The following is a 12081-nucleotide window of genomic DNA, read 5'->3' as shown; positions in this document are numbered from 1 at the left end:
CATCACAGGTTACAAGCCATGATAGGTATGTGCAACCTCCTGGTTTTAGAAGTGGGCTACCTCGGAAGGCCAGATTTCTAGCCTTCATTTCCTTCAGAAATCTGTCCAATCTCCTTGTAAAGACCTCTAGGTCAGACACCATCACCCCATCCTATGGCAAGCAGTTCCACAGATTATCCAATTTATCCAAGGTATCTTGTTGCCTTGTCCGTACCCTGAGGCATCTGGTGGACCGCTGTGAAATACAGGAAGTTGGACTAGATGGGCCTTTGGCCTGATCCAGTGAGACTCTTATGCTTTTTTTGATAATTACTGATACACATGTCCTCTTGAACTATTTACCCCTAACTATGAGTCAGCGGAAATGAATTCACTGTGCCCTTACAATGGCTAAAAGACTGATATTGAAACACTGGAAGGATAAGTGCCGAACTGCTATTGCTCAAAGGGATTGAATGCCTTTTGATTTTATCGATTTTTGAGCTAATGGCATACCAACAACAATTATGACTGGTTGTATTTGGAAGCCATTCCTCGAAATCTACTTATAGCTGTGTGAAGTATGTAATAATACTGAAGGTAATACCTTTGATTGCTTAAATATCTGGTTTTTCTTTGTATTATCCATTTGTTTTTGCCTCTATTTTTTGTGCATTCTATGTATTTTATGCTTTTTCCCTTTCTTATTTCATAAAATAAAGTATTTAAAAAAGTTTGAACTCTCCACCACAGAAGAAAAAATAAGGATGCATAGAAAGCTAGGATGTAAGGGAGAAGCCTAGGACAGAAACCCAGTGGTTCCCAACTATTTTTGACTGGCGGTTCCCTTGACCTACTGGGCCATTGACCACGGCTCCCCATTAGGTCTACAATCCTATACACTGCATAGGTCAGTGGGTTTTCTGCAAGGATTCTGTGGTTCCCCTGAATGGTTTCCATGGCTCCCTTGGGAACCACAGACAGAACCCATTGCCGTGACATCTAGCTTTCTAAACACAGGGAGACTGCATTCAGTCAGGGATTTCCCCCTGAATAAATGGTTGGCAACCTTCAGTCTCGAAAGACTATGGTATAAGCCTACAGCACCCGGTATTCCCAAGTGGTCTCCCATCCAAGTACTATCCAGGCCTGACCCTGCTTAGCTTCCAAGATCAGACGAGATTGGGCATGTGCAGAATAAATGCAGTTCAGGGAAGTTTACTCATCTTGTCTGCTGCCTGTGTAGATGAGGCCTCTTGCCCATGACCCATCAGTAATTCACTGCTTGCTCAGGCTTTCCCTGCATTGCATGACAAGGGATCCATCCTGTCCTGTGTAGCACAGAGAGCAAGAAATGCCGGAGAGAAGTGAAGACTGCAAATTCCATTGGCTCAGTGAAGACTGAGCAAAGAAAATCCAAAGGCACCAACACATTTTGAGTTCAGGGTTCATCACCCCACCAGAGCTTGTGAATAATTTGAGGCCTTGGAAAAAAGCAGTTTCATCTCCCTCTTTCACCAACAAAGCAGATGAGTCAAAAGTTGTTCCTCATTTATCCGTGTTCCATTTATTGACCAACACAGTAGAGCAATGAAATTTGATTATCAAAATATTTTTTTTTACTTAAATCTCAACAGTTTTATATATATAGTTACATCAAAAATATACATTAAACCATCAGAGGGTGGAGTGCAGACAACATACTGGCCGAGTCCCTAAAATTGTTTGAATTTCCTTTCACTTATTTATTTATTTTTGTAAAAAAGGATCAAACATTGTCACACGTCACTCCCTTTTTTTCTTTAAAATTTACACTGGGGCGTAGGGTGGGGGCACACATATTACCGAGAGCTATGGCCTAGGCGCCCTACCTACAACCTGGAGTACATTATATGCTATGTTCAAAGGCATTAATGCTTTGGATACAAAGGAAGAGGGCTATAGAAGAAAGCACATCCATGTTGTGTTCATAAAGCAGCCTTTTGCTATGTTATTATTAGCAGAAGGAATGGCTTTCAAGGGGTTAAAGTGCCAAGTGTATCAAAACACCAGCTCCAGAGTGGCAGTGGAGGGCAGCTGACTTTAGGCCAAGTGTCTGATGGAAGGCCTTATGGCTTCACGCAGTGATAATATGACCAATGAAGCCACAGACAGCCCCATTGGGGGTTGAAACTTGCCCAGTGCCACATTCGCAGCTCCCTAAAATCTCCAAAGCTACTGTTGTGAGCAGATCAATGAAAAGTGGAGGCAGGAGAGAAACCAAGTGAAAGGCTAGGGTGGAAGGATTTCCAACTGGAAGGAAAAGAAAGCACAGTTGTAGGAGCAACTAGTTGGCAAACCTAGAACTATGCAGAAAGAGAGGCACAATGTAGCTTAACACAATCAGGAAGAAGGGAAGCACAGTGATAGGCCAACGGTAGGTGAACCTAGAACTGCACAGAAAGGCAAGTAAAAACAGTGGACCACAGCAGGAGAATACAGAATATACTTTCAGAGAGAGAGAGAAGTGAAAAAATGGTTTAAATTAAAATCAGAGATTTCTGGCTCACTGTAACTATGTATTCTCGAATACCCCACCTTTGTTAAACAAAAGTGAATATTTTGTAAGCAGTTTGTCATCAGCAGTGTAAATTCCTTCAGCCACTTTTGAACGGAGCATTAAAAATTGCGCCTGCTACGGGCACTGCAGAATTTTGTAGCTTTGTAAGTCACCCATTGTCAAGGATGCAAACATTTCAGTTATTTATTTCCCTGCCTGTTCTGGTTCTCCATACCTGAACGGTAAGGAATTATTTGAAACCCAAAAGCTTCTCTAGCAATCTGGAACCTTCTTCACATTACAAGCGGGAAGCTGTTCCAGCTCTCTGATCTGTGTCATGCGTGCTTTGAAGCATAGGCACACATTGCATCTTTGTGTATGTCTGCAAAATATTTTGTGTATGCACACTGCAAAGTGTGAAATGACCCTGGATTGGTCCAATGAAAGATACGGTTTTGCCTACTTTGTCTCTCTAGAAAGGGTAACCACAGTGATGCACCATTATAGAACCTAGAACAGAAAAGCACAGTGATAGGCCAAATGGCTGAAAGATTTAAAATTGTACAGGAAGAGAAGCTCAAGTGATGGGCTCATTTTAGGAAACACCTGAACTAGAAAGGAAGTAGGGGAAGCACAGTGAATGGCCAGTGGGCTGGAGAAATTAGAACTCAACGGGAAGGGTAGCATCAGATCAAGTGAGAACCTTACTGGAAGCTTAGGCTCAGGAAGCACACAGAGGCTGTCGTAAGGGAACTTGGAACTGTAGTAGGGAGGTTATCAAGAGCATTCTATTCAAAGCTGGAGCAATAGGAAATGAAGAATACCCGGGGTCAGATTATATTATTAATCCATTTGGGGTTTAAAGAATGTCAGACCTTTGGTCACACAAGTGAATAACGGTTCATTAGTGTCTTCCAAGTTTAGAAAGGAAGCCATCTGGTTCAGCGTGTGAATTTTCCCCTTCCAAATCATGTTAGGGCATCATTCTTTTGGTAGGGTAATATAAAGCCACAGACTGAAGCTGGCTTTCCTTCTTGGCACCTTACTTTGGGCAGAGGGGGAAAAATCCCATGACTCCACTGTAATTTTAAAATGAAGCAAAAGCTCTGATCTCTGAACAAAACAAAGCTTTCACAAGCAGAATTTCTGTTTGGTTTCAAACATTCTCCCACAATTGCCCCAGTATGCAAACTCCCCCCCCCCCGGGGTCTGAAAAGAGAAAAAAATACAAAATAAAGACATTTTATTTTTATAGCAAACAGCCATAAATCCAGAAAAGGATGTGGGCGGAGGTGCCGCTAAAACAACCTTTACACCTATGACATTCTTTGGAGAGCTTGCCAAACCATTAAGGTGTTGTAGGCAGAGCAGATTTGTACCTGTTCCTGTGAGCTCCACCATCATCTCCCTTCCCTTCCCCAATGGATCAGGTTCCTCTCACATATGGCTACACTGGAGGTGGTTGTCCCACCAAATTAGACTCATTCCGCCCAACAGATTAGTCAAATGTTGCATACGTTTTCCTGTCACAGCCCTTCTGACTGTCAGACTAAGGCAAGCTTTTCCAGCCCTGAGTTTAGTTCCTTGGATCTCTGCTTTCTACAGAACTGGCCAGTTCTCTTTCTCCCCTTTCTAATCTAGTTATACAACTTCCTTTTTCCTGCCCCAGCTTTATTCTCTTGGATGGGGCTTAGCATGGAGCCCTCTGGAGCGCTTGTTCAAATTGAAACATCCTCTGTTATTGCATGGGTGTTTCACACAATCCATTTTCATCAATTTACCCAACTTCTTGGTACCTATATCAGGAAAATCTGCACTTTGTAGATATATATACTTTTTTAGTCCAAGAAGTATGCCCTGCAATCCTTCAGCAATGTTATGAGGGATTCTGGGACTCACCTCTGGGATCACAAGCTGGGGCTAGAATCCTAAAGTTGCATCCCAAGGTCCTTTGCCATGTCAGTGGGATATGGAAGAGGGTCCCTTGGCTTGCTCATTGTCACTGCTAAAGTGTGCTTAAATTGAGTTACACCCCAACATTCCATAAGTAGTGTTAGCCTTGCAAGTATGTTCGTAAAATATGTCCCTTATCTAGGGATAAGATATCTATTACTAGTCATCTACAGAACTCATGATCAGTGGGGCAGGAGAGAAAGATTAACAGTTTCCCTCTTGGTCCCCCAAGGGTAATTCTTACCTGCCGCAGGTGAGCAGACAAGTGGCTACTCATCTGTTTTAATGTGACGTGATCATTGTATTTCCATCCTGAGAATACAAATGAAGCAGCAATATGAGCAGCAAAAGCAGCAGTCAGTGGCAATAAAATGTCCACAGTGCTTCATGTTGGATAATGGACATATTTTCTCCTAAATGGGGAAAGCGTACACGTTGGACGAACTGGCACCCTGATTAAAGCAATCTTACAGCACATACCTATGCAAGTTTACTCAGAATAAGTTCCACTGTGTTCAATGGGGCTTACTCCCAGGTAAGGGTGCACAGGATTGCAGCTTCAGTTGATTACTTAATTGAAATGATTAATTAATCAAAAATAATCAATTTGCATATGAATAAACACAATACTTCTGAAACCATAATTGATGCACAGACAACATTTTAGGGCCAATCCATGTGCATAGTTTGGTCATGTACTTTATAAAAAATAGAGTAGCTGCAGGGACACCCACTCAAGACTGGACCATGGCATACCACAAGTGGGTATTTAATCCTTCCCCACCATGCTACAGTCCTTCTGAAAATTGCACCTCTGGAGTTGATTTTAGGTCCAGAATGGTGGTTTCTACTCGTGCCAATAAAAGTTTCACTCCATGGCTAATACAGGCTTTGGAGGTGCCATTTGCACCAGGACCATTAAGGAGAAGTGATCAATAAACACAAGTGCCATGGTCTTGATTGCCCCCATGGCACTTGTTATTTAACTTTTTAAAAAAGGGCCATACTACACATTTATCATAATGTATTGTTTGGACCTTGGAAGAGGCTTTCTCTCCTGCATGAGAGAACAGGGGACTTCTCATGTATGAAGCAGCACCAATGCTTGGCAAAACCTGGAATGGATCCTGGAATGAATCCATTGTGAACATGACATGTATTTAAGCTACTCTCCCTGCTGCAGTAGTCCTTACTGCACCATCCTATAAAGTCTAATCTATCATAGCTAGTGTTCCTGATGCATATAAAGTTAGTCATGACTTAAGTTCTACTGCAACCAGTGGAAACAAGTCAGTTATGACTCACCTATTGCTTTCAGTGGAACTTAATCACAATGAACTACGATTGGATTAGAAATACTTCGTCTAGAAAGAATGGATGGCTATAATCACACTTTGGAGTACCTTGCAGGCAGCTGCCACAAAATCCTGAGCTGAGATTTCTTTTTTAAGAGATAGAAAGTGGTGGTGGTGGGGATGAGGCTTTATCTCTCAAGAAGGGCGAAAAGAAATGCTTAGATATTAGATGATTCCAAGCCCTCCCCACACCTTCTAGACTTCATCTCTCTGTTTTTGTCACTACACATGTGACAGTCAAAGTTTGGGGTTTTCCTCTGCCACTCCCCAATCTGTGACATGCTATTGGGACCACAAAAATTAATCCAAACTCCAAAAATGAAAGCCCCAGAAAAAGTGTGCAATTCAGATTGAATAAGCAAGCAAGCAAGCAAATGAATATACATTTGCACTAGTGACTAGTCAAATCAGCTACAAACTGGGGATTTCCAACTGGAGATTTTTGTTGTGGGAAACCAAAGTACATAAACAAACAAGATATTCCCCACTTCAGTTCTAGCAATGTTGTTGTCAACTACCTCATTTTGCCACAAACATCCCAGAAGCATCACCCCTCTCCTTAGGAAAGCCTCACTCATTCACACAAGTATGTTGTTTTTCATTTTTTTAAGGGAGCATTTTAAGAACAGTTGCAGGTTTGCAGGAGCTTTGTGTCTTGGTGATGTCACAACCACCAACCAATCTATACTAGTCAGGTAAACTTAGAAAAGGTATGCTTATTTTGAATGAAGGAGGACATTTTCAGGGTGTCCTCTGCTCCACAAATGTTTGTGTCCTCATCTTAAGTCTCCAGGGTGGTGTGTCTCCAGAAACTGGAGGGGCTGCCCTGAATTTTGCACTGCTTGAGAGGAGGAGGAATAAATTACAGCTGTTTCCTGCTCCTTGTTAGGTGGTGTACTTGCCCTGTGAGCCTGGCAAGCACTGAAAATGTTTGATAAGTTAAGCAAGCAAAAGGAAAATGTCATTGGGGTGCATCCTCTGAAGCAAGAAAGACCCACAAGGGCTAGACCCTGAGACCTGAAACATTCTTCCTGAACTAATCATAATTCCACTTGACCTCCTGCTGATGAAGCTTGGGTGAAACCAGCCTGAAATATATGGTTATTCAGACTGACTCACACATTTGAAATTTCTGATTGTGTGTGTCATGGAGAAGGCTGTCCACATCCTGGGGCAGAAAAGGGGATTTCATATGTGCAACAAGACCACTATTCTCTTTAATGGACATATTTCTGTCCTGGACATCACTCCTTGTCACCAGGGTAAAAACAACCATAGCACAGGAATGAGAAACAGGCAAGGAAGACAACGAAGGATTGAGCCTCTCCATAAGTATTTTGCATAGACTGGAATGGTTCATCATTCCTTTGTGGTCGGCAACCTTCCCTGTTTGAGTCCAATGGTATCCAAGAGGTCCTTTGGGGAGCAGCTGCTGGATATGTCTGTGTTTAGGGGTGCTTCAATTATGAATTTAAGAATCATGTTTCACCGCAGAACCCTGAAATACAGCGAGGGAAAATAGCACTGCTGGTCTCACCAGATGATCTTTAAACAATGACCTTTGCATTGTTCACCCACAACAGCAGACTCTTAAGAACGGCATTTTGTTTCCACCAGTGGCCAGGCCAGATGTCTCTGGAAAGTTCACAAACAGGGCAAGAAGGACATGGTCATTTACTGGTTGTTTGGTGACACCAGTGTCTGGTATCCCCAAATTCCTTGATGTTCTTAGTTTGGGGACTGGGACCACAGCTCAAAGGGCACATGCTTTGTGTGTCCCAGATTCTATCTCCAGTCAAAGCAGCTCAAGTGACAGGGAAGTGGGTGGACAGGGAGGCTGCAATGCCAGGTAGGCATAAGGCTTGGACATAGGTGAGGCTGCAGGATCAAATGAGTAGGACTTTTGGAGCCCCATGGCTTTGGGTCAGGCCATTTGATGCAGTTGCAGTCCAAGCCTTGTGAGTGCGTCTACTTGAGTCTACTTGAAACAAGGAGAAACATCAGCTGTTGTTCTCAGGGCACCACCAGGCCCTGGATGAGGGATGGGGGAGGGCTCAGGCACTTACCAAGTTGAGAAGCAAGTACCCTTTTGCTTCTCCACAAGGTCTGCTGAGGCACCAAGCTCTGAGATAAATAAAGGACTTTTTTTTTTTTTTTAAAGCAAACAGTTTCTTAGGGCACTTCTGTTTAACACATGATTGTCTGCCTAAAGGAAAAGGATTTGATGCTCTTCCTGCTCCTGTATTTTGAAGGGTGAATACCAACAATCCTTTATCAAGCAGTAGCTTGCCATGGTGTCCATGCCACTTCTTGGTAAGCTGGTTGACTGTACTGTCCTCCAAAGCTGTAAGGAGGCAATATAACCGTATCACCTTCCCCACAGCAAACATCTGGAGAACTGCTGAGAGTGGGGGGAAGGGGTTTATCAAGATTATTTTCTCTATGTTGCTCTTTCTGGAGAATCTGAACGGGCTCTGCTGAAATCTTAGGAAAAATCCCTCAGCATCTCCTCAAGCAGACACACAAACTGTGTATATATATGAAAGATCAAGCAAGGACTGGTTCCAATGTCATGCTCAGAATCCACTCCCAAGCCAAATGAACTGCCCATGCAACATTTTGCCATTCCTCCCCCCCCCCCCAACCTGGTTCACTTGCTAGAGTTAACTGGAGCAATGTGTTTTGCTTGTACCTGTTTCTCCACCTTCAGCATGCTGTAGCCTGAATTGTGTGGCCTGATTGCACTTTTTGTGGCAGAGGTGAGAGGAGGTAGGACTGGGTAGCCCATGGCCCCATCTAGCCCCATGATTTGCCACCAAGTTCATAGGATATTGGTAGTGAACATTGTGTCAAGGAATCTGACGCCTGCTCATAGGATTGTCAGGGAACAAGATGCACGTTGCCCATTTGCCTGAAATATTTTCAAGTGTGTGCAGGAAAAAAGCCTGCCATGGAAGCAAATAAAAAAAAAATTTATACTGGAACTAGTTCTTGATAGGCATTCCCAAAGGATTAGCATTCTGTCTTCTGGAGTCTGCAACCAGAAGTAGAAATCCTCCAACCTCACTTGGACAAGATCTACTTCTTAACCATTTCCTGACATTCACCTTTCAACAAAAGAGCATAAACCCAATGGTGCTGGGATGAAACTTTCTTGCATACCCATGGTGGTGTCCAACTAGAACGGACTAGGGCCTACTTCAGTATGAACATGCAAAGGCATCTCCAAACACTCAAGGACACATGGAGACATTCAAGACTCTGGGATGCATGTCCACTGCATGTTGACACACCCTTGGTCTTCCCTTCAAACTCCACAATGACCACATCACACACAGTTGAACATGTGACAAACATGACTGCCACATATTTAGAGAATAGCTCTAGGAGCCAATAAAATATTAGATCTCATCATATATCCATAACCTATGCAATACTCCTTCACACATATCCACTCACCTACGCCTCCTACCTACTCCAGAGCAGGGAACAAAATTGGGTTTCCAGTTGCAAAACTGAAAACCATTTGGTCATTTTGAAAAGGAGTTAATGATTTTTGCCAACTGACTTCCATTTTGGGATGAAACATGAAAGCTTGAGAGGAGATTTAGATTATACTAGTTTTTCCGTGTACGTAATTTTGTTAGAATGGGAGATATTCCACCACCACCCTATGCACCCTCTCCTCAATGTTCTCTACCATTTGGAAGAACCAGCTCCATTCCTTGGCTAGTTTGGCAATATCTTGGCACCTCCTTTTAAAAGGAGAACATTCAAATTCTGAAATTCACCAGTATAAGATAGCCTTCGTTACCCTTTACAAAGTCTTGGATGTTGGAACCTGTATATCTTCCAAGTCACAGCAGCTCTGTGTAAAATGGCTATCCAGGCTTCTAATTACCAAAATGTAATGGATATCTCCTCCAACCCTCTATTGGAAAAAATTGGGATTGTGCTCTATGGCAGATAGTCAAGGACAAAGCCTGGTGCATTGTAGGATTGTCAAAAATTAACAGAGAGAACTGGAGGGGGGCGGTGCGGACGATTTCCAACCCCAAATCATAATCTACCCCAAGCCGATGATGCAGGTGGAAACCCCTACCAACAAAAAAGATAATTGCTTAAAATAACAGAAGAGCTTCTGATTCACCTTTGCTCAGAACACCAGGCCTGTTAAGACTCCCTCCCACTTCAATTTTCCCTGTACTGTTTTCCCCTTGATTTTCAGCACATCGATTTAACTAAGTGAAGCAAAAAGAGTGCCAAGATTTCTAGTAGGGGGAGAAGATGATGGGGCCTGTTGCTGCACGCACAGGGCCTGGAGGGGTTCGGAAAAGCGCTGGTCCAAAGATGGGAGCTTGGAAGAGGGTAGCAGCGGCTGGTCGGAGCGTTAGCGGGCTGGGCAGAGTGCAGACAGTAGCTGGGGTGAGGGGGCTTGGCAGGAACCGGGCAGCCAAGGTCTTTGTGAGGTGCTTCTGCAGAGCCAGCTTGGACTGTGGAGGGTAAGAAGGAGAAGGGGAGTGAGAGAGACAACACACATACCATGTGACCCAACCAACTGCAAAAGGAGAAGAGAATGCTGGAGGCCAGGACCAGAGCTGCTGAGCGGAATGATATAAGGGGGTACAAAATCACTTTTGGGCCCCTTCCCTTCTCCCTTCAAATGTGAATCTGGCTCCCCGAAGCCCTCTTTTTTGCTCCATTTGTTTCCTGGGCTCCCTTTTTGACCCCTGCACCCGTTTCTCAGAGGCCCTGGTCATGACTGTAAACTTCCAGTGCATAATTGTAACCCAGGCCTCACTAGGGCTCACACTCAGTCTTGTTTTGTAAGACCACAGCTCAGCCCTGAAGTATCACAATAAAGACCTCAATTTCCTGAGCATGTACTGAGTGTATATAAGTCATACTGAACAACTTAGGCCAACCCACGCACATCTGGAATTGCCTCCAAGGCTAAGCTGCATCTTCAGAAGTAAAGCTGAGCCCCAGCACCCTCTCTTTATAAATTACTTCAAAACCCAGTAAGACACTGAAAATGCTGTATCAATCTCAGTGTTGCCTCAGGGCCCAGGCTATAACACAGGCCTACAAAAAAATCTTTTTGTTAATTGTTAAGGATGTTTGAATGAATTTAGGATATTTTTGGTGTGCTGAATCCAAAAATGGCATTGGTTTTGCCCAGTTGGCTCTAGTTTTGGGTAAGGCATAGCCACCTTATATCACTGGCATTCCTGAAAAGGGGGGAGGTCAAAACACTAAGTTTCTTCAGGAGTGTGACTGCTGGTATAAAACGGCTCTTCCTCCTCACCTTCAGAGCAAATCACAACTGCAAAAGCTTTATACCAGTGGCCAGGTGCCTGAAAAAACTTTTGACCCCTACTACCAGGAACACGAGTGCCTTATATGCTGATTCAAGCAGCTTCCTCATGGCTTGGCCACATATCCAAGAACAGGTCTAACTTAAGACAACAAAATATGTGTAGACCTGTGTACTCAATATACCTGACCAATATGTACACCCTCCAAATCTGTTATGGGTCCCTGAAGATGTCCTTTGCTGTAGGAGGGACTTTCAGTAGGAAAGCGTCACAGTTTAACTACCTCTATGCCACAGTACCAATTGAACCCCTGTGCAGCTGTTAGTTTTGCTTTAACTTCAGCCACAAAGGCACATCTCACATCTAGTATAACGTTTAGTGGCCATCACAACATCCTGCTGCAGTTTCTTCTACAAAGTTAATTATGCATTGTGTGAAGATGAGGGGAAAAAGGAAAGAGGGGGCACCCAGATTTAAAGCTCCCTGATTTACAGGCAAACACTCATCTGCTGAACAATTCTCTTCCCCTCCCTTCCATGTAAGCCCTTCTTTCTCTCTTGAATTACCAAATGTTGCTTGGTTCAATCTTGGTTCAAAAACAAGACAACTCCCCCAAAAAATTTGCATCCAAGGGACACCTCCCCACCACCACCTTTACAAATCACATTTACTTTGATAGACTCCATGGTCAGCAGGTATCTTCAGTGACAAGTACCTTCAGAATACTCACTGCCAGGGCCGTATTCTTCTGCAGTTTGCTGTATGGGCTATATTTGGGCTTTGGTGGCTTCCCTGCCAGCCTGTCCTTGTGCCTCCTGCTGCTCATGTGCTGTGGGTGGAGAAACAAAATACATCCTAGAGTTATGAATTAAAATAGGCCTACAGAGAGACCTCAACAGGTCATCCAGTTTGGGCTGGGCAAATGATCAATTGTAGT

The 12081-nt window shown here is 43.6% G+C and overlaps 1 protein-coding gene across 1 annotated transcript in view; it reads right to left on the bottom strand.

Annotated features, from left to right (window-relative positions):
- Nucleotides 1-10097: 10097 nt before the first annotated feature.
- Nucleotides 10098-12081, bottom strand: part of ZNF385C (zinc finger protein 385C) — a 110432-nt gene continuing 108448 nt past the window's right edge. Inside the window, exons 7-8 of the mRNA XM_066628316.1 lie at nt 11860-11973; nt 10098-10319 (exon numbers count right to left, since the gene is read on the bottom strand). Coding sequence (XP_066484413.1) covers nt 10098-10319; nt 11860-11973 — 336 coding nt within the window. The remainder of the gene's footprint in view (nt 10320-11859; nt 11974-12081) is intronic.

Source organism: Tiliqua scincoides, chromosome 5 (genome assembly GCF_035046505.1).
Source record: "Tiliqua scincoides isolate rTilSci1 chromosome 5, rTilSci1.hap2, whole genome shotgun sequence".
In the NCBI taxonomy this organism is placed as follows: domain Eukaryota; kingdom Metazoa; phylum Chordata; class Lepidosauria; order Squamata; family Scincidae; genus Tiliqua; species Tiliqua scincoides.
Note: the sequence above shows the minus strand (reverse complement) of the source record. Positions and strands in the feature narration are given on the sequence as shown.